The sequence below is a fragment of the Salvelinus alpinus genome, chromosome 18, assembly GCF_045679555.1.
Source record: "Salvelinus alpinus chromosome 18, SLU_Salpinus.1, whole genome shotgun sequence".
Taxonomy (NCBI): Eukaryota; Metazoa; Chordata; class Actinopteri; order Salmoniformes; family Salmonidae; genus Salvelinus; species Salvelinus alpinus.
In genome coordinates, this window is record NC_092103.1 from 40,800,338 (window position 1) to 40,825,372 (window position 25,035).

General features: G+C 44.6%; 1 protein-coding gene across 8 annotated transcripts in view; it reads right to left on the minus strand.

Annotated features, from left to right (window-relative positions):
- LOC139544336 (3',5'-cyclic-AMP phosphodiesterase 4D-like) overlaps positions 1–25,035 on the minus strand; it is a 335,143-nt gene that overhangs the window by 21,009 nt on the left and 289,099 nt on the right. For all 8 annotated transcript variants that reach the window (XM_071351319.1, XM_071351324.1, XM_071351323.1 and 5 more), the window contains one exon: positions 24,324–24,436. In XM_071351319.1, coding sequence (XP_071207420.1) covers positions 24,324–24,436 — 113 coding nt within the window. The remainder of the gene's footprint in view (positions 1–24,323; positions 24,437–25,035) is intronic.

Here is a 25,035-nt window from a genome sequence, read left to right on the forward strand (position 1 = left end):
GTCTGTATTCTGTATTCTGTATTCTGTATTCTGTATTTTGTATTCTTCAATTTGGTGCCTAATGAACTCAGCACTGAATTTTATTGAATTCAAAATTAGCATCATGGACAACATACCTTTATGTATCCCCATGACACAGAACGTAAGTAGTTTGCCTCCGGCATTTTTCGACGCAGTCAATCAAATGTAAAGAGTCCGAAAGATGGATAGATCCAAAACAAGTATGCAAAAGGCTTCCCTCAAATCATCGTTATACAATCAATCATGGCATCATCCATATAGTAGTGTCCCCAGGGCCTTGATGGAATAATCAACACATTCTTCCCAGGCAAATAAAGGCAAATAATCCCAGGGGTTAGTAACAAGATTGGATAAAGAAGGAGCAAGAACAGGAGTGTCCAAAAAAGACAAAGAAATCACTATAATCTAGGCTTGGCTATAAAAAAATATTATAAAGTATTATCAATAACAGGTTCCAATGAGGAATAACAGGATAGAATGGGTCCGACAGGTCCGTTAGACAAAAAGCTACATTAGAAGGACAGTAGTCAGCTGCATCTCCCACATGCTCTTCAGAGATGACCTAACGTAGCTGTGGAGACGACGCTAGCCACGTCTGAGGAAGACTGCACCCCTGTCAACACCTGCCTGGGTTCTCACCCAATCGCATCAGCCCGCCACTGAGAGCTAACCAATCAGCGGCCATCGAGACCAAATGGAAGCGAGAGCACTCGCTCTTCATCTGGCGTTCCATTTTCTCTGTGGAATACATGAATACATAATGAAGTCAAAATGAAGACACTACATCTGTCTAATTATAGGACTCATCTTGATGTCCTCACAGTGCATCTGTCTAATTATAGGACTCATCTTGGTGTCCTCACAGTGCATCTGTCTAATTATAGGACTCATCTTGGTGTCCTCACAGTGCATCTGTCTAATTATAGGACTCATCTTGGTGTCCTCACAGCACATCTGTCTAATTATAGGACTCATCTTGGTGTCCTCACAGTGCATCTGTCTAATTATAGGACTCATCTTGGTGTCCAAATGGATGTGTATTTACTCAGGTGAGATATCAGCAGTGTGTATATATGGCAATAGTCTTGGTGAACACTTACAAGACAGAGTAATGTAGACTACAACAACTACTATCCATGCGTTACCCAGCGAAGCAGAGCTAAATGAACTGAATGTCTTTTAGGTTCACTTCGAGGAGTATAACACTGTGCCTTGCGTGAAAGCCACTGTTTTTCCTGATGACTGTGTGCAAAACATTTAAACAGGTTAACAATCACAAGGCAGCCGGGCCAGACGGAATACCAGGGCGTGTTCTCAAAGCACGTGGACCAACTGGCAGGTGTCTTCACAGACATTTTCAATCTATCCTTGTTCCAGTCTGTAATCCTATGTTTCAATCTGACCACCATTGTCCCTGGGTAACCTGCCTAAATGATTATTGCTCTGTAGCACTCACATCTGTAATTATGAAGTGCTTTGAAAGGCTGGTCATGACACACATCAACACTATCATCTCAGACACCCTAGACCCACTTCAATTCACATACCACCCCAAACAGATCCACAGATGATGCAATCTCAATTGCACTTCACACTGCCCTCTCCGACCTGGACAAAAGGGGAAATAACTATGTGAGAATGCTGTTCATTGACTACAGCTCAGCGTTCAACACCATAGTACCCACAAAGATCATCACTAAGCTAAGTACCCTGAGACCAAACACCGCACTCTGCAACTGGATCCTGAACTTCCTGACAGGCCGGCCCCAGGGGGTGAGGGTAGGCAACAACACATCCGCCACACTGATCCTCAACACGGGGGCCACTCAGGGGTGCGTGCTTAGTCCTCATGTACTCCCTGTTACACACGACTGCGTGGACACGCACGACTTCAACACCATCATCAAGTTTTCTGACGTCACAACGGTGGTAGGCCTGGTCACCGATGGCGGTGAGTCAGCCTACAGGGAGGAGGTCAGAGACTTAGCAGTGTGGTGCCAGGACAACAACCTCTCCCTCAACATCAGTAAGACCAAAGATCTGAACATGGACTATAGGAGAAAGAGGGGAGAGCAAGCACCCATCCACATCAACGAGGCTGCAGTGGAGCGGGTCGAGAGCTTCAATTTCCTTGGCGTGCACATCACTAAGGACAAAACATGGAGAGGGCACGGCAGAACCTCTTCCCTCTCAGGAGGCTGAAAAGATTTGGTATGGGCCCTCGGATCCTCAAAAAGTTCTCATCACCACTTGGTATGGCAAATGCACCCCCTTGATCATAAAGCGCAAGAGAGTGTGGTCCGGGCAGCCCAGTACATCACTGGGGTCGAGCTCCATGCTATCCAGGACCTCTATATCAGGCGTCAGAGGAAGGCCCAAAAAATTTACCAAAAACTCCAGCCACCCAAGCCATAAACTGTTCACTCTGCTACTGTACCATCCGGCAAACGGTACCAGAGCTTCGGCTCTCGGACCAACATGCTCCGAGACAGCTTCTAGCCCCAAGCCATAAGACTGCTAAATAGCCAGACTGCTAAATAGCCAGACTGCTAAATAGCCAGACTGCTATATAGTCAATGAATGGTACCTGAACTATCTGCACTGACCCTATGCACTGTTACTAGACTATATATGCAAACCATATACACACTTACTCACACACATTGACACTCCCACACAAAACACACACTACACACACACACACAGACCGACACCACACAAACACACATACATACATATTACATACACACACTTTTACGCGTATCATTTGCTGCTTCTACTCTGTTCTTTATTTAACTCGTATTATTATCTATCCTGATGACTAGTCACTTTACCCTGCCTTCATGCACATATCTACCTCAGATACTTCATACCTCTGCATATTGATCTGGTACTGGTACTCCCTGTATATAGCACCACATTGATCTGGTACTGGTACTCCCTGTATATAGCTCCACATTGATCTGGTACTGGTACTCCCTGTATATAGCCTCACATTGATCTGGTACTGGTACTCCCTGTATATAGCTGCACATTGATCTGGTACTAGTACTCCCTGTATATAGCCTCACATTGATCTGGTACTAGTACTCCCTGTATATAGCTCCACATTGATCTGGTACTGGTACTCCCTGTATATAGCCTCACATTGATCTGGTACTGGTACTCTCTGTATATAGCTGCACATTGATCTGGTACTGGTACTCCCTGTATATAGCTCCACATTGATCTGGTACTGGTACTCCCTGTATATAGCCTCACATTGATCTGGTACTGGTACTCCCTGTATATAGCCTCACATTGATCTGGTACTGGTACTCCCTGTATATAGCTGCACATTGATCTGGTACTGGTACTCCCTGTATATAGCCTCACATTGATCTGGTACTGGTACTCCCTGTATATAGCTGCACATTGATCTGGTACTGGTACTCCCTGTATATAGCTGCACATTGATCTGGTACTGGTACTCCCTGTATATAGCTCCACATTGATCTGGTACTGGTACTCCCTGTATATAGCTGCACATTGATCTGGTACTGGTACTCCCTGTATATAGCTGCACATTGATCTGGTACTGGTACTCCCTGTATATAGCTGCACATTGATCTGGTACTGGTACTCCCTGTATATAGCCTCACATTGATCTGGTACTGGTACTCCCTGTATATAGCCTCACATTGATCTGGTACTGGTACTCCCTGTAGATAGCTGCATATTGATCTGGTACTGGTACTCCCTGTATATAGCTGCACATTGATCTGGTACTGGTACTCCCTGTATATAGCTCCACATTGATCTGGTACTGGTACTCCCTGTATATAGCTCCATTCTTGTGTATTTCATTTTATTCCTCTTGTATACTATTTTATAAACTTTACATTGTTGGTTAAGGGCTCGTAAGCAAGCATTTCACTATGAAGTCTATACCAGTTGTATTCGGTGCATGTGACAAATAACATTTTATTTGATTTACTACTACTATCTTTCACAATGTGTCAAAAGTGAGAAAACATAGCCCTTACGAGAAGGGGACGAGCTTAACAAATCCACAGCTCACTGAAAAAAAAGCCAGCTGTTGAAGAGCAGTGACGCACATCCTCTGAAACTATAAGAATCAACCACAGTGGTTGTTGCTGAGAAGAGGAACAACTTTTACACTAGTGTACAATGCATTGTGTGAAGTATATGCCACATAAAGCATTATATGTAGTCTTAAAATATACAGTGATTAAAATGTACAGTATATTCTCAGAAACCACTGTAAATAATGTCTACATACTGTTTTACCCACTTTATATGTATATATTGTATTCCAGTCATTGTTCATCCTATATAACTACTGCTGTTCACACCATTTCTATTCATATAGTGTCCATAGTGTCTATACACACTACTATATACACTGAGTGTACAAAATATTAGGAATACCTTCCTAGTATTGAGTTGCACCCCTTTTTCCCTCAGAAGAAGCCTCAATTCGTCGGGGCATGGACTCTACAAGGTGTCGAAAGCGTTCCACAGGGATGCTGGCCCATGTTGACTCCAATGCTTCCCACAGTTGTGTCAAGTTGGCTCGATGTCCTTTTGGAGGTGGACCATTCTTGTGTGTGTATATATATATACATACATACATACATACACACTGTATATTTATATTGCGGACTCTGACATTGCTCGTTCTGATATTTCTTTATATCTTTCTTCTTGGATTATGTGCGTATTGTTTTGTATTGCTAGGTATTATTACTGCACTGTTGGAGCTAGAAACACAAGCATTTGCTGCACCTGTGATAACAACTACAAATCTGGGTATGCGACGTCTAAACTTTTATTTTATTTATTTAATCCATCAAGATTCAGTGAACATGAACGCAGCTCTCTTTGCAATTCGAAACACAATCAATCAGAAGCAGATACACTATATGACCAAAAGTATGTGGACATCTGCTCATCAAACATCTCATTCCAAAATCAGGGGTATTAATATGGGAGTTGGTCCCCCCTTTTATGCTATAACAGCCTCCACTCTTCTGGGAAGGCTTTCCACTAGATGTTGGAACATTGCTGCGGGGACTTGCTTCCATTCAGCCACAAGAGTATTAGTGAGGTCGGGCACTTATGTTGGGCTATTAGGCCTGGCTCGCAGTCTGCGTTCCAATTCATCCCAAAGGTGTTTGATGGGGTTGAGGTCAGGGCTCTGTGCAGGCCAGTCAAGTTCTTCCACACCGATCTCAACAAACTATTTCTCTATGGATAGCGCTTTGTGCACGCGGGCATTGTCATGCTGAAACAGGAAAGGGCATTCCCCAAACTGATGCCACAATGCTGGAAGCTCAGAATTGTCTAGAATGTCATTGTATGCTGTAGCGTAAAGATTTCCCTTCACTGGAACTAAGGGGCCTAACCCAAACCATGAAAACAGCCCCAGACCATTATTCTTCTTCCACCAAACTTTACAGTTTTGGGCAGGTAACGTTGTCTGGCATCCGCCAAACCCAGATTTTTCCGTCGGACTACCAGCGCGATTCATCACTCCAGAGAATGTATTTCCACTGCTCCAGAGTCCAATGGTGATGAGCTTTACACCACTCCAGCCGACGCTTGACATTGCACATAGTGATCTTAGGCTTGTGTGCGGCTGCACACAAGTATGTGTGCAAGTATGGAAACCCATTACATGAAGCTCATGATGAACAGTTATTGTGCTGACGTTGCTTCCAGGAGCAGTTTGGAACTCAGTAGTTAGTGTTGCAACCGAGGACAGAAGATTTTTACGCGCTATGTGCTTCAGACACTCGTCGGTCCCGTTCTGTGAGCTTGTGTGGCCTAACACTTCGCGGCTGAGCCGTTGTTGCTTCCACTTCACAATAACAGCACTTACAGTTGACCGAGGCAGCTCTAGCAGGGCAGGAATGTGAAGAACTGACTTATTCGAAAGGTGGCATCTTATCTTGCCACATTTAAAGTCACTGAGCTCTTCAGTAAGGCTATTCTACTGCCAATGTTTGTCTATGGAGATTGCATGGATGTGTGTTTGATTTTATACACCTGTCAGCAACTAATTTGAAGGGGTGTCCACATACTTTTGTATATATAGTGTATGTCTTTGATGAACAGCTAATGAAGGATTGGGGTTGGTAGAAAACAGTGGAGGCTACTGAGGGGAGGACAGCTCATAATAATGGCTGGAATGGAGTGAATGGAACACTTGTGTTTGATACCATTCCATTCACTTCATTCCAGAATCTCCACACATCCTCCCTTCAGCAGACTCCACTGGTGGGAAACAGTGCAGCACTATTCATATAACACCCACTAGTCCCGTGCTCTGGTCCTCAGCCAGCCTTTCATGTATGGACACACAGGGACAGACGGGTCATGGAGGAGCTCATTTGTAAAACAAATCCATGGGGATCTGTAGTGGCTCTCTACTGTACTTAAAGGGGAGGGCCTATCTAGGCCTGAAGCACAATGATACTGTAGTTGGGTGTCTTCTTAAAGTGGATGCTGGTAGATATTATGCATCTGCACAACGATTGTTGTTTTAACGGGAATGGCTGTAGAAAAGTGTCAGTTTGGTCTGGGATGAATGATCTGGATAGGTCTGATATCGTGACACAACTAGTGTATTCTGTGTTAGTCTACTTGTGTGTGTAGTGGATTATGTGTACAGACCCCGTACAAACACTCTTGGAATATTACCATATACTGTATACAGCTCTCAAATAAGACAACGGTGTAAAAGCAAAGCATAAGGGAGGGACTGTAGGCTGGAGTGCAGCACAGTTGGTCAATGCTGTAAAATACGCTACGCTACAACACCAATACAACCACCGGAGTTAGCTTCGAGAGAAAACAAGAAATTGAACCAAGCATCAAAGTAGACAAACTATCTCTTCTGATTGTGTTGAAATGCTACGACTACACTAAGCTGTTTACAATTAGCTTCAAATGCTAGCTAGGAACCACTGCTGTTCCCCAGAAAGGAAACAACAACCAAATAATCATGAGGTAAAAATGCTAACGCTAGGCTAAAGCTAGGCTAATGCTAAAATAATGCCAGGCTAACATCCCAGCTAAACTTCACCCTTGAGTCGTCACAGACAGAAAGAAATCAAGCGGAAGCCCTTTTTATCCTCAAAAAGCTGTTAAATAAACAAGTTTCTTATTTATTAGACGTGGATTAGGATTAGGATTGGTCCTTTCATTATGATGACGGGGTTATTGATTGAGAGCATTGATTGGAATGACGTCCGCTGCGAGCCTGATTTCACAGTGTGGGGCTAATGTACGCTGGATTAGTTCTAATCATCCATTAAGAAGTTTGTTTGTAGCTCTTAACCTATAATACATGAATCTTAACCTATAATACATGAATCTTAACCTATAATACATGAATCTTAACCTATAATACATGAATCTTAACCTATAATACATGAATCTTAACCTATAATACATGAATCTTAACCTATAATATATGAATCTTAACCTATAATACATGAATCTTAACCTATAATACATGAATCTTAACCTATAATACATGAATCTTAACCTATAATACATGAATCTTAACCTATAATACATGAATGCTGGGAGTAATAGTTTTCATATAACACCCCACCACCACCACCACCACCACCCACCACCACCACCACCACCACCACCACCAACCACCACCACCACCCACCACCACCACCACCACCACCACCACGACCACCACCACCACCACCACCACCACCACCACCACCACGACCACCCCCACAACCACCACCACCACCACCACAACCACCACCACCACGACCACCACCACCTCCACAACCACCACCACCACCACAACCACCACCACGACCACAACCACCACGACCACGACCACCACCACCACGACCACCACCACCACCACCACCACGACCACCACAACCACCACCACCACGACCACCACCACCTCCACAACCACCACCACCACCACCACCACCACCACCACCACAACCACGACCACAACCACCACAACCACCACCACCACGACCACCACCACCACCACCACCACCACCACGACCACCCCCACAACCACCACAACCACCACCACCACGACCACCACGACCACAACCACCACCACCACCACCACCACCACCACCACCACCACCACCACCACCACCACGACCACCACCACCACCACCACCACCACCACCACCACCACCACGACCACCACCACCACCCACCACCACCACCACCACCACCACCACAACAACCACCACCACCACCACCACCACGACCACCACCACCACCACCACCACCACCACCACCACCACCACCACCACACCACAACCATCACCACAACCACCACCACAACCACCACCACAACCACCACAACAACGACGACCACCACCACAACCACCACCACAACCACCACAACCACCACCACAACAACGACGACCACCACCACAACCACCACAACCACCACCACAACAACGACGACCACCACCACAACCACCACAACCACCACCACACTCAGTCATCCTCTGCCTCTTCAGTGAAATAATGAGTTTAAATACAAAAACCAGTAATCTCTAGAGAATATGGTAAGGAATAGTGTAGCATTACAGTAATATACTGTATAGCTACAGAAGCTACTCTTATTAACAATCCCCATTCATTAACACTTGATCAAAAGGAGTTATGTGCATATCTTATAGAACTGTGGTGAATTGTTACACACTGTGATCATACAGGTGATATTATGGTGAGGCGCGGACATCGACCCCAGGGACTTAAGCCATTTTTAGCAGGAAAGCGGAACAACGTTAGACAGTAGTGCTGTTTGGTTGCTTGTCTAACATAAGGCCTCAGCTGATACTAGTGTGTAGCCTGTCGAACCGAAGCCAGAGGCCCCAGGGCTTTGTGGTTCGCTAGAACGGAGCCAAGCCTGTGTCACTGGGTCTGAAGCTTCTTTGGGCTGGCACTGGCCTGTGTGTGTGATTAAAGCCACCAGAAGGAGCAGTGTACCACATCGCTGTGCTTCCCACTTCTCTGTGGTTGCCTTTTGGAGCAGTAGAACAACCACTCTGGCTTCACATATGTTTGCTTGTTGCTGACTAGCCAATGGGTTGCCAGCAAAGACACATTCGGCATAACCCCCTGTGTTTGTTGGGTTGGTTGAAGCGCGTGCGGAGCCAGCTGAGATCAAAGACAAAGAAGTTGGCGTTAGAAACTGCTCTACGGTCAGTTTAGCATTTTTCCACTCTGACGCCACAACACACACACACACACACACACACACACACACACACACACACACACACACACACACACACACACACACACACACACACACACACACACACACACACACACACACACACACACACACACACACACACACACACACACACAGGGACTGGGAAGGGGGTATGTGGTGAGCTTGTGTTAGTGTTCTCTCTCTCTACTAGCCTGGTGGTCCAGTGTGTTAGTGCTCTCTCTCTACTAGCCTGGTGGTCCAGTGTGTTAGTGTTCTCTCTCTACTAGCCTGGTGGTCCAGTGTGTTAGTGTTCTCTCTCTACTAGCCTGGTGGTCCAGTGTGTTAGTGTTCTCTCTCTACTAGCCTGGTGGTCCAGTGTGTTAGTGTTCTCTCTCTCTCTACTAGCCTGGTGGTCCAGTGTGTTAGTGTTCTCTCTCTACTAGCCTGGTGGTCCAGTGTGTTAGTGTTCTCTCTCTACTAGCCTGGTGGTCCAGTGTGTTAGTGTTCTCTCTCTACTAGCCTGGTGGTCCAATGTGTTAGTGTTCTCTCTCTCTCTACTAGCCTGGTGGTCCAGTGTGTTAGTGTTCTCTCTCTACTAGCCTGGTGGTCCAGTGTGTTAGTGTTCTCTCTCTACTAGTCTGGTGGTCCAGTGTGTTAGTGTTCTCTCTCTCTACTAGCCTGGTGGTCCAGTGTGTTAGTGTTCTCTCTCTACTAGCCTGGTGGTCCAGTGTGTTAGTGTTCTCTCTCTACTAGCCTGGTGGTCCAGTGTGTTAGTGTTCTCTCTCTCTACTAGCCTGGTGGTCCAGTGTGTTAGTGTTCTCTCTCTACTAGCCTGGTGGTCCAGTGTGTTAGTGTTCTCTCTCTCTCTACTAGCCTGGTGGTCCAGTGTGTTAGTGTTCTCTCTCTACTAGCCTGGTGGTCCAGTGTGTTAGTGTTCTCTCTCTACTAGCCTGGTGGTCCAGTGTGTTAGTGCTCTCTCTCTCTACTAGCCTGGTGGTCCAGTGTGTTAGTGCTCTCTCTCTCTACTAGCCTGGTGGTCCAGTGTGTTAGTGTTCTCTCTCTACTAGCCTGGTGGTCCAGTGTGTTAGTGTTCTCTCTCTACTAGCCTGGTGGTCCAGTGTGTTAGTGTTCTCTCTCTACTAACCTGGTTGTCCAGTGTGTTAGTGTTCTCTCTCTCTACTAGCCTGGTGGTCCAGTGTGTTAGTGTTCTCTCTCTACTAGCCTGGTGGTCCAGTGTGTTAGTGTTCTCTCTCTACTAGCCTGGTGGTCCAGTGTGTTAGTGTTCTCTCTCTACTAGCCTGGTGGTCCAGTGTGTTAGTGTTCTCTCTCTACTAGCCTGGTGGTCCAGTGTGTTAGTGTTCTCTCTCTACTAGCCTGGTGGTCCAGTGTGTTAGTGCTCTCTCTCTCTACTAGCCTGGTGGTCCAGTGTGTTAGTGTTCTCTCTCTCTACTAGCCTGGTGGTCCAGTGTGTTAGTGTTCTCTCTCTACTAGCCTGGTGGTCCAGTGTGTTAGTGTTCTCTCTCTACTAGCCTGGTGGTCCAGTGTGTTAGTGTTCTCTCTCTCTACTAGCCTGGTGGTCCAGTGTGTTAGTGTTCTCTCTCTACTAGCCTGGTGGTCCAGTGTGTTAGTGTTCTCTCTCTCTACTAGCCTGGTGGTCCAGTGTGTTAGTGTTCTCTCTCTACTAGCCTGGTGGTCCAGTGTGTTAGTGCTCTCTCTCTCTACTAGCCTGGTGGTCCAGTGTGTTAGTGTTCTCTCTCTACTAGCCTGGTGGTCCAGTGTGTTAGTGTTCTCTCTCTTTACTAGCCTGGTGGTCCAGTGTGTTAGTGTTCTCTCTCTCTACTAGCCTGGTGGTCCAGTGTGTTAGTGCTCTAGAAACTGCTCTCTTCATTGTCATGACAAACATCAACTGCTGATATCAAGATGTATGACATGACAACAACAGAATAGATGGCTACAGTCCATACAGTATGACAGGACAACAACAGAATAGATGGCTACAGTCCATACAGTATGACAGGACAACAACAGAATAGATGGCTACAGTCCATACAGTATGACATGACAACAACAGAATAGATGGCTACAGTCCATACAGTATGACAGGACAACAACAGAATAGATGGCTACAGTCCATACAGTATGACAGGACAACAACAGAATAGATGGCTACAGTCCATACAGTATGACAGGACAACAACAGAATAGATGGCTACAGTCCATACAGTATGACAGGACAACAACAGAATAGATGGCTACAGTCCATACAGTATGACAGGACAACAACAGAATAGATGGCTACAGTCCATACAGTATGACAGGACAACAACAGAATAGATGGCTACAGTCCATACAGTATGAGACAAGGCTCCTCCCTCCCTCCCTCCCTCTCTTATTCATACTGGTTGGACTCGTATATCCTTCTTGCTCTCCATCTCTTCTCCTCACACTGACATAAGATCTCCCAGATGATCCCTCTTGCGTTCCACTGGCCATTTCTTTCACATTTTCCTCCTTCCCTCCTTCTTCTCCTCTCTTTACCTCTTCCTCCTTCTCCTCTCTTTTCTTCACCTTTCCTCTCTCCCCACCTCTCCTCTCCTTTCCTCTCTCCCCCTCTCCCCACCTCTCCTCTCCTTTCCTCTCTCCCCACCTCTCCTCTCCTTTCCTCTCTCCCCCTCTCCTCTCCTTTCCAATCTCCCCCTCTCCTCACCTCTTCTGTTTTTTCTTCAACTCTCTTCACCTCTGCTGTCTTCTCTTCACCTCTCTTCACCTCTCTTCACCTCTCCTCTCCTCTCCTCTCCTCTCCTCTCCTCTGCTCTTTTTACCTCTCCTCATTGGCACCAGGAAGCCCCTGGCCTTAAGCCCCTGAAGGAGTTGAGCCATCTCTGTTATGGCAGGTGATGCATGTATATGCTAGATGAGTTAAGTTGGAATCCAGGGTACATTATGTTACAGTTTCCAGTAAGATAGTATAATCAACCTGTGACCTTATGTGGAATATTTAAAATGCCTGCTAAGAGAGACAGACACACACACAAATAAACACACAGCTATCTCTCTCTCTCTTTTAACACAGAGCCGGGATTGAATTGACGACATGGTTTCCATGGTAACATGGGTGAGCATGCGGGTCTGCAGCCGAGGTGGGGTGTGTGGCACATGCCTAAGCCTGTCTGTCTGCGCACAGTGTGTGTGTGTGTGTCTGAGCACAGTGTGTGTGTCTGCGGGAGAGAGAGAGAGCGAGCGAGAGTGTGTGTATGTGTGTGACTGTGTGTATGTGTGTGTGCCTTCATCAGTATGCAGCTGGGCAGAGTGATGCCGGTACGCCAGGCACATTCTCAGTGCAGTGGGAAAAACATAAACAAGAAAACGAAGGGAAGGGAAAAAGGGGGAAAGGAAGGGTGAGAGAGAGAGAGAGGACTGAAGGGTGAAAGAGAGAGAGGACTGAAGGGTGAAAGAGAGAGAGGACTGAAGGGTGAAAGAGAGAGAGGACTGAAGGGTGAAAGAGAGAGAGGACTGAAGGGTGAAAGAGAGAGAGGACTGAAGGGTGAAAGCGAGAGAGGACTGAAGGGTGAAAGAGAGGGAGGACTGAAGGGTGAAAGAGAGAGAGGACTGAAGGGTGAAAGAGAGAGAGGACTGAAGGGTGAAAGAGAGAGAGGACTGAAGGGTGAAAGAGAGAGAGGACTGAAGGGTGAAAGAGAGAGAGGACTAAAGGGTGAAAGAGAGAGAGGACTGAAGGGTGAAAGAGAGAGAGGACTGAAGGGTGAAAGAGAGAGAGGACTGAAGGGTGAAAGAGAGAGAGGACTGAAGGGTGAAAGAGAGAGAGGACTGAAGGGTGAAAGAGAGAGAGGACTGAAGGGTGAAAGAGAGAGAGGACTGAAGGGTGAAAGAGAGAGAGGACTGAAGGGTGAAAGAGAGGGATGACTGAAGGGTGAAAGAGAGGGAGGACTGAAGGGTGAAAGAGAGGGAGGACTGAAGGGTGAAGGAGAGAGAGGACTGAAGGGTGAAAGAGAGAGAGGACTGAAGGGTGAAAGAGAGAGAGGACTGAAGGGTGAAAGAGAGAGAGGACTGAAGGGTGAAAGAGAGAGAGGACTGAAGGGTGAAGGAGAGAGAGGACTGAAGGGTGAAAGAGAGAGAGGACTGAAGGGTGAAAGAGAGAGAGGACTGAAGGGTGAAAGAGAGAGAGGACTGAAGGGTGAAAGAGAGGGATGACTGAAGGGTGAAAGAGAGGGAGGACTGAAGGGTGAAAGAGAGGGAGGACTGAAGGGTGAAGGAGAGAGAGGACTGAAGGGTGAAAGAGAGAGAGGACTGAAGGGTGAAAGAGAGAGAGGACTGAAGGGTGAAAGAGAGAGAGGACTGCATCTCACACCCACACAGTCACATTTCACACAAACATATAACGTGCCTACGTTCATCTAATGATTTCTATTCTAAAGGTCATTTCAACCATTTAGACCAAAATAAGCAACTGTAAAAGTCTCAAGGAAAAATGCTTGTATCTACAATTACAATTAAGTTGAGCACATCTCTCCCATCTCTGGCTTCAATAGGAACGTAGCTTACTACATGTCCAAGAACACTAAATAAATGCCACCAACAACATCATGACTTAGAAGTCAACGCTTCAAGGAAGATAGAAGAATGCTTATGACCTACAATTACAATAGTGTCAAGTCCATCTCATGACCACGAAAACAAGATAACTGGCATCAAGTACACAAAGCTGAACATCTCAATTCCCCATACATAGTGTATCATGGAGAATGTGATATAACAGTCAAGGAGACTAGTCCTTGGTGGGTTAGAGACCTGGACTTGAATGGGAGTCCATAGAGTTACCATGACATGCAGGAACAATGGTAAACAACGAAAGGATTTCAGGATTAGGTGGTGTTTCTGTATAAAGAGACCAGTGTTAAGGCTGATATCCCTGGTGTTTCTGTATAAAGAGACCAGTGTTCAGGCTGATATCCCTGGTGTTTCTGTATAAAGAGACCAGTGTTAAGGCTGATATCCCTGGTGTTTCTGTATAAAGAGACCAGTGTTTAGGCTGATATCCCTGGTGTTTCTGTATAAAGAGACCAGTGTTAAGGCTGATATCCCTGGTGTTTCTGTATAAAGAGACCAGTGTTGAGGCTGATATCCCTGGTGTTTCTGTATAAAGAGACCAGTGTTTAGGCTGATATCCCTGGTGTTTCTGTATAAAGAGACCAGTGTTCAGGCTGATATCCCTGGTGTTTCTGTATAAAGAGAGCAGTGTTCAGGCTGATATCCCTGGTGTTTCTGTATAAAGAGACCAGTGTTTAGGCTGATATCCCTGGTGTTTCTGTATAAAGAGACCAGTGTTTAGGCTGATATCCCTGGTGTTTCTGTATAAAGAGACCAGTGTTCAGGCTGATATCCCTGGTGTTTCTGTATAAAGAGAGCAGTGTTTAGGCTGATATCCCTGGTGTTTCTGTATAAAGAGAGCAGTGTTCAGGCTGATATCCCTGGTGTTTCTGTATAAAGAGACCAGTGTTTAGGCTGATATCCCTGGTGTTTCTGTATAAAGAGAGCAGTGTTCAGGCTGATATCCCTGGTGTTTCTGTATAAAGAGACCAGTGTTTAGGCTGATATCCCTGGTGTTTCTGTATAAAGACACCAGTGTTTAGGCTGATATCCCTGGTGTTTCTGTATAAAGAGACCAGTGTTTAGGCTGATATCCCTGGTGTTTCTGTATAAAGAGACCAGTGTTAAGGCTGATATCCCTGGTGTTTCTGTATAAAGAGAGCAGTGTTCAGGCTGATATCCCTGGTGTTTCTGTATAAAGAGACCAGTGTTAAGGCTGATATCCCTGGTGTTTCTGTATAAAGAGACCAGTGTTTAGGCTGATATCCCTGGTGTTTCTGTATAAAGAGAGCAGTGTTCAGGCTGATATCCCTGGTGTTTCTGTATAAAGAGACCAGTGTTAAGGCTGATATCCCTGGTGTTTCTGTATAAAGAGACCAGTGTTCAGGCTGATATCCCTGGTGTTTCTGTATAAAGAGAGCAGTGTTCAGGCTGATATCCCTGGTGTTTCTGTATAAAGAGAGCAGTGTTCAGGCTGATATCCCTGGTGTTTCTGTATAAAGAGACCAGTGTTAAGGCTGATATCCCTGGTGTTTCTGTATAAAGAGACCAGTGTTTAGGCTGATATCCCTGGTGTTTCTGTATAAAGAGAGCAGTGTTAAGGCTGATATCCCTGGTGTTTCTGTATAAAGAGACCAGTGTTAAGGCTGATATCCCTGGTGTTTCTGTATAAAGAGACCAGTGTTCAGGCTGATATCCCTGGTGTTTCTGTATAAAGAGACCAGTGTTAAGGCTGATATCCCTGGTGTTTCTGTATAAAGAGACCAGTGTTGAGGCTGATATCCCTGGTGTTTCTGTATAAAGACACCAGTGTTTAGGCTGATATCCCTGGTGTTTCTGTATAAAGAGACCAGTGTTTAGGCTGATATCCCTGGTGTTTCTGTATAAAGAGACCAGTGTTAAGGCTGATATCCCTGGTGTTTCTGTATAAAGAGAGCAGTGTTCAGGCTGATATCCCTGGTGTTTCTGTATAAAGACACCAGTGTTTAGGCTGATATCCCTGGTGTTTCTGTATAAAGAGACCAGTGTTAAGGCTGATATCCCTGGTGTTTCTGTATAAAGAGACCAGTGTTAAGGCTGATATCCCTGGTGTTTCTGTATAAAGACACCAGTGTTAAGGCTGATATCCCTGGTGTTTCTGTATAAAGAGACCAGTGTTTAGGCTGATATCCCTGGTGTTTCTGTATAAAGAGAGCAGTGTTCAGGCTGATATCCCTGGTGTTTCTGTATAAAGAGACCAGTGTTAAGGCTGATATCCCTGGTGTTTCTGTATAAAGAGACCAGTGTTCAGGCTGATATCCCTGGTGTTTCTGTATAAAGAGAGCAGTGTTCAGGCTGATATCCCTGGTGTTTCTGTATAAAGAGAGCAGTGTTCAGGCTGATATCCCTGGTGTTTCTGTATAAAGAGACCAGTGTTAAGGCTGATATCCCTGGTGTTTCTGTATAAAGAGACCAGTGTTTAGGCTGATATCCCTGGTGTTTCTGTATAAAGAGAGCAGTGTTAAGGCTGATATCCCTGGTGTTTCTGTATAAAGAGACCAGTGTTAAGGCTGATATCCCTGGTGTTTCTGTATAAAGAGACCAGTGTTAAGGCTGATATCCCTGGTGTTTCTGTATAAAGAGACCAGTGTTAAGGCTGATATCCCTGGTGTTTCTGTATAAAGAGACCAGTGTTGAGGCTGATATCCCTGGTGTTTCTGTATAAAGACACCAGTGTTTAGGCTGATATCCCTGGTGTTTCTGTATAAAGAGACCAGTGTTTAGGCTGATATCCCTGGTGTTTCTGTATAAAGAGACCAGTGTTAAGGCTGATATCCCTGGTGTTTCTGTATAAAGAGAGCAGTGTTCAGGCTGATATCCCTGGTGTTTCTGTATAAAGAGACCAGTGTTAAGGCTGATATCCCTGGTGTTTCTGTATAAAGAGACCAGTGTTTAGGCTGATATCCCTGGTGTTTCTGTATAAAGAGAGCAGTGTTTAGGCTGATATCCCTGGTGTTTCTGTATAAAGAGACCAGTGTTAAGGCTGATATCCCTGGTGTTTCTGTATAAAGAGACCAGTGTTAAGGCTGATATCCCTGGTGTTTCTGTATAAAGAGACCAGTGTTGAGGCTGATATCCCTGGTGTTTCTGTATAAAGAGACCAGTGTTTAGGCTGATATCCCTGGTGTTTCTGTATAAAGACACCAGTGTTTAGGCTGATATCCCTGGTGTTTCTGTATAAAGAGACCAGTGTTAAGGCTGATATCCCTGGTGTTTCTGTATAAAGAGACCAGTGTTAAGGCTGATATCCCTGGTGTTTCTGTATAAAGACACCAGTGTTTAGGCTGATATCCCTGGTGTTTCTGTATAAAGAGACCAGTGTTAAGGCTGATATCCCTGGTGTTTCTGTATAAAGAGACCAGTGTTCAGGCTGATATCCCTGGTGTTTCTGTATAAAGAGAGCAGTGTTCAGGCTGATATCCCTGGTGTTTCTGTATAAAGAGAGCAGTGTTCAGGCTGATATCCCTGGTGTTTCTGTATAAAGAGACCAGTGTTAAGGCTGATATCCCTGGTGTTTCTGTATAAAGAGACCAGTGTTTAGGCTGATATCCCTGGTGTTTCTGTATAAAGAGAGCAGTGTTAAGGCTGATATCCCTGGTGTTTCTGTATAAAGAGACCAGTGTTAAGGCTGATATCCCTGGTGTTTCTGTATAAAGAGACCAGTGTTAAGGCTGATATCCCTGGTGTTTCTGTATAAAGAGACCAGTGTTAAGGCTGATATCCCTGGTGTTTCTGTATAAAGAGACCAGTGTTGAGGCTGATATCCCTGGTGTTTCTGTATAAAGACACCAGTGTTTAGGCTGATATCCCTGGTGTTTCTGTATAAAGAGACCAGTGTTTAGGCTGATATCCCTGGTGTTTCTGTATAAAGAGACCAGTGTTAAGGCTGATATCCCTGGTGTTTCTGTATAAAGAGAGCAGTGTTCAGGCTGATATCCCTGGTGTTTCTGTATAAAGAGACCAGTGTTAAGGCTGATATCCCTGGTGTTTCTGTATAAAGAGACCAGTGTTTAGGCTGATATCCCTGGTGTTTCTGTATAAAGAGAGCAGTGTTTAGGCTGATATCCCTGGTGTTTCTGTATAAAGAGACCAGTGTTAAGGCTGATATCCCTGGTGTTTCTGTATAAAGAGACCAGTGTTAAGGCTGATATCCCTGGTGTTTCTGTATAAAGAGACCAGTGTTGAGGCTGATATCCCTGGTGTTTCTGTATAAAGAGACCAGTGTTTAGGCTGATATCCCTGGTGTTTCTGTATAAAGACACCAGTGTTTAGGCTGATATCCCTGGTGTTTCTGTATAAAGAGACCAGTGTTAAGGCTGATATCCCTGGTGTTTCTGTATAAAGAGACCAGTGTTAAGGCTGATATCCCTGGTGTTTCTGTATAAAGACACCAGTGTTTAGGCTGATATCCCTGGTGTTTCTGTATAAAGAGAGCAGTGTTCAGGCTGATATCTCTGGTGTTTCTGTATAAAGACACCAGTGTTTATGCTGATATCCCTGGTGTTTCTGTATAAAGAGACCAGTGTTTAGGCTGATATCCTTGGTGTTTCGGTATAAAGAGAGCAGTGTTCAGGCTGATATCCCTGGTGTTTCGGTATAAAGACACCAGTGTTTAGGCTGATATCCCTGGTGTTTCTGTATAAAGAGACCAGTGTTAAGGCTGATATCCCTGGTGTTTCTGTATAAAGAGACCAGTGTTAAGGCTGATATCCCTGGTTTCTGTATAAAGAGACCAGTGTTGAGGCTGATATCCCTGGTGTTTCTGTATAAAGAGACCAGTGTTTAGGCTGATATCCCTGGTGTTTCTGTATAAAGAGACCAGTGTTAAGGCTGATATCCCTGGTGTTTCTGTATAAAGAGAGCAGTGTTCAGGCTGATATCCCTGGTGTTTCTGTATAAAGAGACCAGTGTTAAGGCTGATATCCCTGGTGTTTCTGTATAAAGAGACCAGTGTTTAGGCTGATATCCCTGGTGTTTCTGTATAAAGAGAGCAGTGTTCAGGCTGATATCCCTGGTGTTTCTGTATAAAGAGACCAGTGTTAAGGCTGATATCCCTGGTGTTTCTGTATAAAGAGACCAGTGTTCAGGCTGATATCCCTGGTGTTTCTGTATAAAGAGAGCAGTGTTCAGGCTGATATCCCTGGTGTTTCTGTATAAAGAGAGCAGTGTTCAGGCTGATATCCCTGGTGTTTCTGTATAAAGAGACCAGTGTTAAGGCTGATATCCCTGGTGTTTCTGTATAAAGAGACCAGTGTTTAGGCTGATATCCCTGGTGTTTCTGTATAAAGAGAGCAGTGTTAAGGCTGATATCCCTGGTGTTTCTGTATAAAGAGACCAGTGTTAAGGCTGATATCCCTGGTGTTTCTGTATAAAGAGACCAGTGTTAAGGCTGATATCCCTGGTGTTTCTGTATAAAGAGACCAGTGTTAAGGCTGATATCCCTGGTGTTTCTGTATAAAGAGACCAGTGTTGAGGCTGATATCCCTGGTGTTTCTGTATAAAGAGACCAGTGTTAAGGCTGATATCCCTGGTGTTTCTGTATAAAGACACCAGTGTTTAGGCTGATATCCCTGGTGTTTCTGTATAAAGAGACCAGTGTTAAGGCTGATATCCCTGGTGTTTCTGTATAAAGAGACCAGTGTTAAGGCTGATATCCCTGGTGTTTCTGTATAAAGACACCAGTGTTTAGGCTGATATCCCTGGTGTTTCTGTATAAAGAGAGCAGTGTTCAGGCTGATATCTCTGGTGTTTCTGTATAAAGACACCAGTGTTTAGGCTGATATCCCTGGTGTTTCTGTATAAAGAGACCAGTGTTTAGGCTGATATCCCTGGTGTTTCTGTATAAAGAGACCAGTGTTTAGGCTGATATCCCTGGTGTTTCGGTATAAAGAGAGCAGTGTTCAGGCTGATATCCCTGGTGTTTCGGTATAAAGACACCAGTGTTTAGGCTGATATCCATGGTGTTTCCATACAAAGAGACCAGTGTTTAGGCTGGTCTCTCTATCTGTACCTAGAAAAGCCCCCAGTCCCCACCGGAACAACAAGGGGGCTGATTGTGGTCAAAGAGGATTAGATAACTCAAACACACGCATTTGGGAGACGGAGAGAGAGAGAGAGAGAAAGCGGACAGAGACACATATGGGCACATACTGTACATTAACACAGACAGTACAGAAACACACACACACACACACACACACACACACACACACACACACACACACACACACACACACACACACACACACACACACACACACACACACACACACACACACACACACACACACACACACACACACACACACACACACAGTTCTGTAAGCATGGGGGCATGAAAAAAAAGAGGGAACATGTAATTGTTGATAACGGACTCTGCAGATGCTTTAAGAAAAGACAACAATGTTCAAACACTAGGTGAGGAAAGGAGATACCTAGTCAGTTGCACAACTGAATGCCTGCCCTCTGAATCAGAGAGGTTCGGGGTGCTGCCTTAATCCATGTCATCAGCGCCCAGAGAGCAGGTGTTCTAGGGGTTAACTACCTTGCTCAAGGGCAGAACGGCAGATTTTTCCACCTTGCCGGCTTGGAGATTCAAACAAGCAACCTTTTGGGTTGCTGTCCCAGCGCTCTAACCGCTAGGCTACCTGCTACACTTGTGGTGCACAAAGAGCCTACACAGACAGAGAAACAGGAAATATAATACAGAAATAAAAGGTTAACAATAAACTCTACCACTGACTGTTAATGGCAGAATTGTATATTTAATAAGAAGGGCCACTTGATAAGAGCAGGGTGCTAGCAAGGTCATGGATTCAATGCTCGCAGAGATCACATACGCATACTACAAAATGTCTGAACTCTCTGCAATGTAAGTTGCTTGGCATTAAAAGTGTCTTCTAAGTGGCGTGACGGGCATCTCCAGTTGTGTCTATACTTGGCATCGGTCCAATGACCTTTAGTCTAGCAGCACACACACACACACACACACACACACACACACACACACACACACACACACACACACACACACACACACACACACACACACACACACACACACACACACACACACACACACACACACACACACACACACACACACACACCCGGCATCCCTCGCTGGAATAACAACAGTTGTGTGCAAGCTAGAGGTCAAACCAGAACCTGATAAAAACAGCAACAAGCCTTCTTTACACACACATTCCCTCAGACACAGTTCCCCAGAAGATGTACACACACACCGTTACAAACAGGTACCTGGTACTCACACAGAAACACATTGTGCTGTCCCTCATTCCTCATCGAGACGGTCGAGCATACTGATGACATCACAATGTTATCAGCTGGAGTCTCCGGAGCCATGCCAGACTTATCAGCAGTCTCCGGAGCCATGCCAGAGAGCAGAGCAGGATGCTGCTAACGCTAGGCTAACGCTAGCCCACTTAGGTTCCCTATCCAGCACGTACATGTACTGTAGCCTGCCTACCATGTGTACAAAACATCTGCCTGAGACTGGCTCCCTGCGACTGACATTTTGGATCTAAGTGAGAAGCTTTCCAAGAGCCTGCCTGCATGCTGCTACTGTAGCTGAGCAACTGTGGGGCAGCTTGTCTGACTTAGCTGCTCCCAGGGCAGAACACACAGGTAAACAATACATTGAACATTTACTCATGTACATAACCTAGACATAAGAGTACATAACCTAGACATAAGAGACGTACACTTGGAGAGTCGAGCTACCTAACAGCATCAACAAGCAGCCACATGTAAAGGACTGAACAGGAAGTGGTTTAACCCAAGACAGCAGTGCTGTAAGCATGTTCATATAAACAAAGGGATTCAACCTGAAACACCCATTTTAACAATGGGATTCAACCTGAAACACCCATATATACAATGAGATTCAACCTGAAACATCCATATTAAAAATGGGATTCAACCTGATACACCCATATTAAAAATGGGATTCAACCTGATACACCCATATTAAAAATGGGATTCAACCTGATACACCCATTTTAACAATGGGATTCAACCTGAAACACCCATTTTAACAATGGGATTCAACCTGAAACATCCATTTTAACAAAGGGATTCAACTTGAAACACCCATTTTAACAATGGGATTCAACCTGAAACACCCATATATACAATGAGATTCAACCTGAAACATCCATATTAACAATGGGATTCAACCTGATACACCCATATTAAAAATGGGATTCAACCTGATACACCCATTTTAACAATGGGATTCAACCGGAAACACCCATTTTAACAATGGGATTCAACCGGAAACATCCATTTTAACAAAGGGATTCAACTTGAAACACCCATTTTAACAATGGGATTCAACCTGAAACATCAATTTTAACAATGGCATTCAACTTGAAACACCCATTTTAACAAAGGGATTCATCCAGCAGTATTACTGTTTTCTGCTTTCCAACGAACCTCATCCTCTGCATGATAGTCAACAATATGTCCACCTGTAACCTTCATATCTGTCATGTGACTGTGGACAAGAAGAGAATAGCTCATAGGTGAAAGGTACTGAGTGCAGTGCAGTTGTACTAGGAAGTATTTCTTAACTCATAGATTAAATTAAGTTCTGTGAATATTTTGTCTGGTACACTAAATGAGCACTGCGTATATGGGCGCAATAATATCATATGGGTGGTGTAGTAATATCATATGGGTGGTGCTGTAATATCATATGGGTGGTGTAGTAATATCATATGGGTGGTGCTGTAATATAATATGGGTTGTGTTGTAATATCATATGGGTGGTGTAGTAATATCATATGGGTGGTGTAGTAATATCATATGGGTGGTGCTGTAATATCATATGGGTGGTGATGTAATATCATATGGGTGGTGTGGTAATATCATATGGGTGGTGTAGTAATATCATATGGGTGGTGCAGTAATATCATATGGGTGGTGCTGTAATATCATATGGGTGGTGTAGTAATATCATATGGGTGGTGTAGTAATATCATATGGGTGGTGCTGTAATATCATATGGGTGGTGTAGTAATATCATATGGGTGGTGTAGTAATATCATATGGGTGGTGCTGTAATATCATATGGGTGGTGTAGTAATATCATATGGGTGGTGCTGTAATATCATATGGGTGCTGAAGTAATATCATATGGGTGGTCGGGTAATATCATATGGGTGGTGCTGTAATATCATATGGGTGGTGTAGTAATATCATATGGGTGATGCTGTAATATCCTATGGGTGTGGTAATATCATATGGGTGGTACAGTAATATCATATGGGTAGTTGGGTATTATTATATGGGTGGTGAAGTAATATCATATGGGTTGTGTTGTAATATAATATGGGTGGTGTTGTAATATCATATGGGTGGTGTGATATCATATGGATGTGTAATATCATATGGGTGGTGTAATATCACAAGGGTGGTCGGGTAAAATCATATGGGTTGTGTTGTAATATAATATGGGTGGTGTAGTAATATCATATGGATGGTGTAATATCATATGGGTGGTGTAGTAATATCATATGGGTGGTGTAATATCATGTGGGTGGTGTAATATCATATGGGTGGTCGGGTAATATCATATGGATTGTGTTGTAATATAATATGGGTGTTGTAATATAATATGGGTGGTGTAATATCATATGGGTGGTCGGGTAATATCATATATGGGTGGTATAGTAATATCATATGGGTGGTGTAATTTCATATGGGTGGTTGGGTAATATCATATGGGTTGAGTTGTAATATCCTATGGGTGGTGTAATATCATATGGGTGGTCGGGTAATACAATATGGGTTGTGTTGTAATATAATATGGGTGGTGTAACAATATCATATGGGTGGTGTAATATCATATGGGTGGTGTAATATCATATGCAGGATATTTTTAACGGTCAGATTTTTAACTTGAGTTATACCCGTAGGCTGTAGTTGTGTTATGTTGTATATCTCATGATGGTGCTGATGTTCTTTATATCTCAGTGTTTAATTGGGCTCAGAGAGAGGGATGTGACTGGGCACTCACGATCACACTCTGTGTCCTCCTCTCCATCCCACTTTAAGACATAGACCTTGGTCCCAGACCCTGTAGGTCTACTGTAAAGCGCTACCTCAAAACCAAATCCACTACCCAACGCCATGCCCACAGACATATGGCAGTTCACCCAAAGACTTATGGGAGTATTGTCTAGATAGTCTGAGTAGTAATAATTAGTTAGATAGTGGTCTTGTCTAGATAGTCTGAGTAGTAATAATTAGTTAGATAGTTGTATTGTCTAGATAGTCTGAGTAGTAATAATTAGTTAGATAGTGGTCTTGTCTAGATAAATGAGTAGTAATAATTAGTTAGATAGTGGTCTTGTCTAGATAGTCTGAGTAGTAATAATTAGTTAGATAGTGGTCATACCTTGGTGGAGGCCATCTCGCTGACAGAGTGTCTGGTCTGCAGGGTCTCCAGCTGGTCCAGGCACCAGTCCAGCTCCTCCAGCGTCTCTGTGGCCAGCTTCTGGTAGGCCTCCTCTGGAGGGGGGAGACAGGGGACGGAGGAAAGGGGAACAGGGGGTAGGGGGACGGGGACAGGTAGGGGTGGTGAGTGGTGGTGGTCAGTTTTGAGGCGTTTGACAGGGGTGTGCGATGTCATCTCTTGCGTTTCGTCGGTGGTGATGCCATAGACGAGTGCAATGCCCGGGTTGCCAGAGTGGAAGCATAGGTGACTCTTCATGGTTAGAGGGGCTTGAAGAGCAAAAAGTGTCTACGGTGATGATAGCTTCCCCACAGAGATATTGAACAGGGGAAAATCCTTGTCTCTGAGATGGTCTCTGGCTGTAGCTAAGTATCTTTCATAACCCTGAAAGTGTCAACAATCACCCTTCTGTCCCTCTCTCAGTCCTCCAGAGAGTAGTTACAGTAGTAGTAGAAGTAGTTCTAGAATCCCAAGAAGAGAAAGTTCCACAGAGTGTAGTTCTGGTATCCACAATGGACCATTCTACAATCCAGAGTGAGACGTTTTAGAATCCACAACATACAGTTCTAGAATCCACAGTTCTAACATCTAGGGGAAGTTCCACAGTGTCACACTAAACGAGTCCAGCCTTGCAAAAGCCCTGATGGGAAAGCAC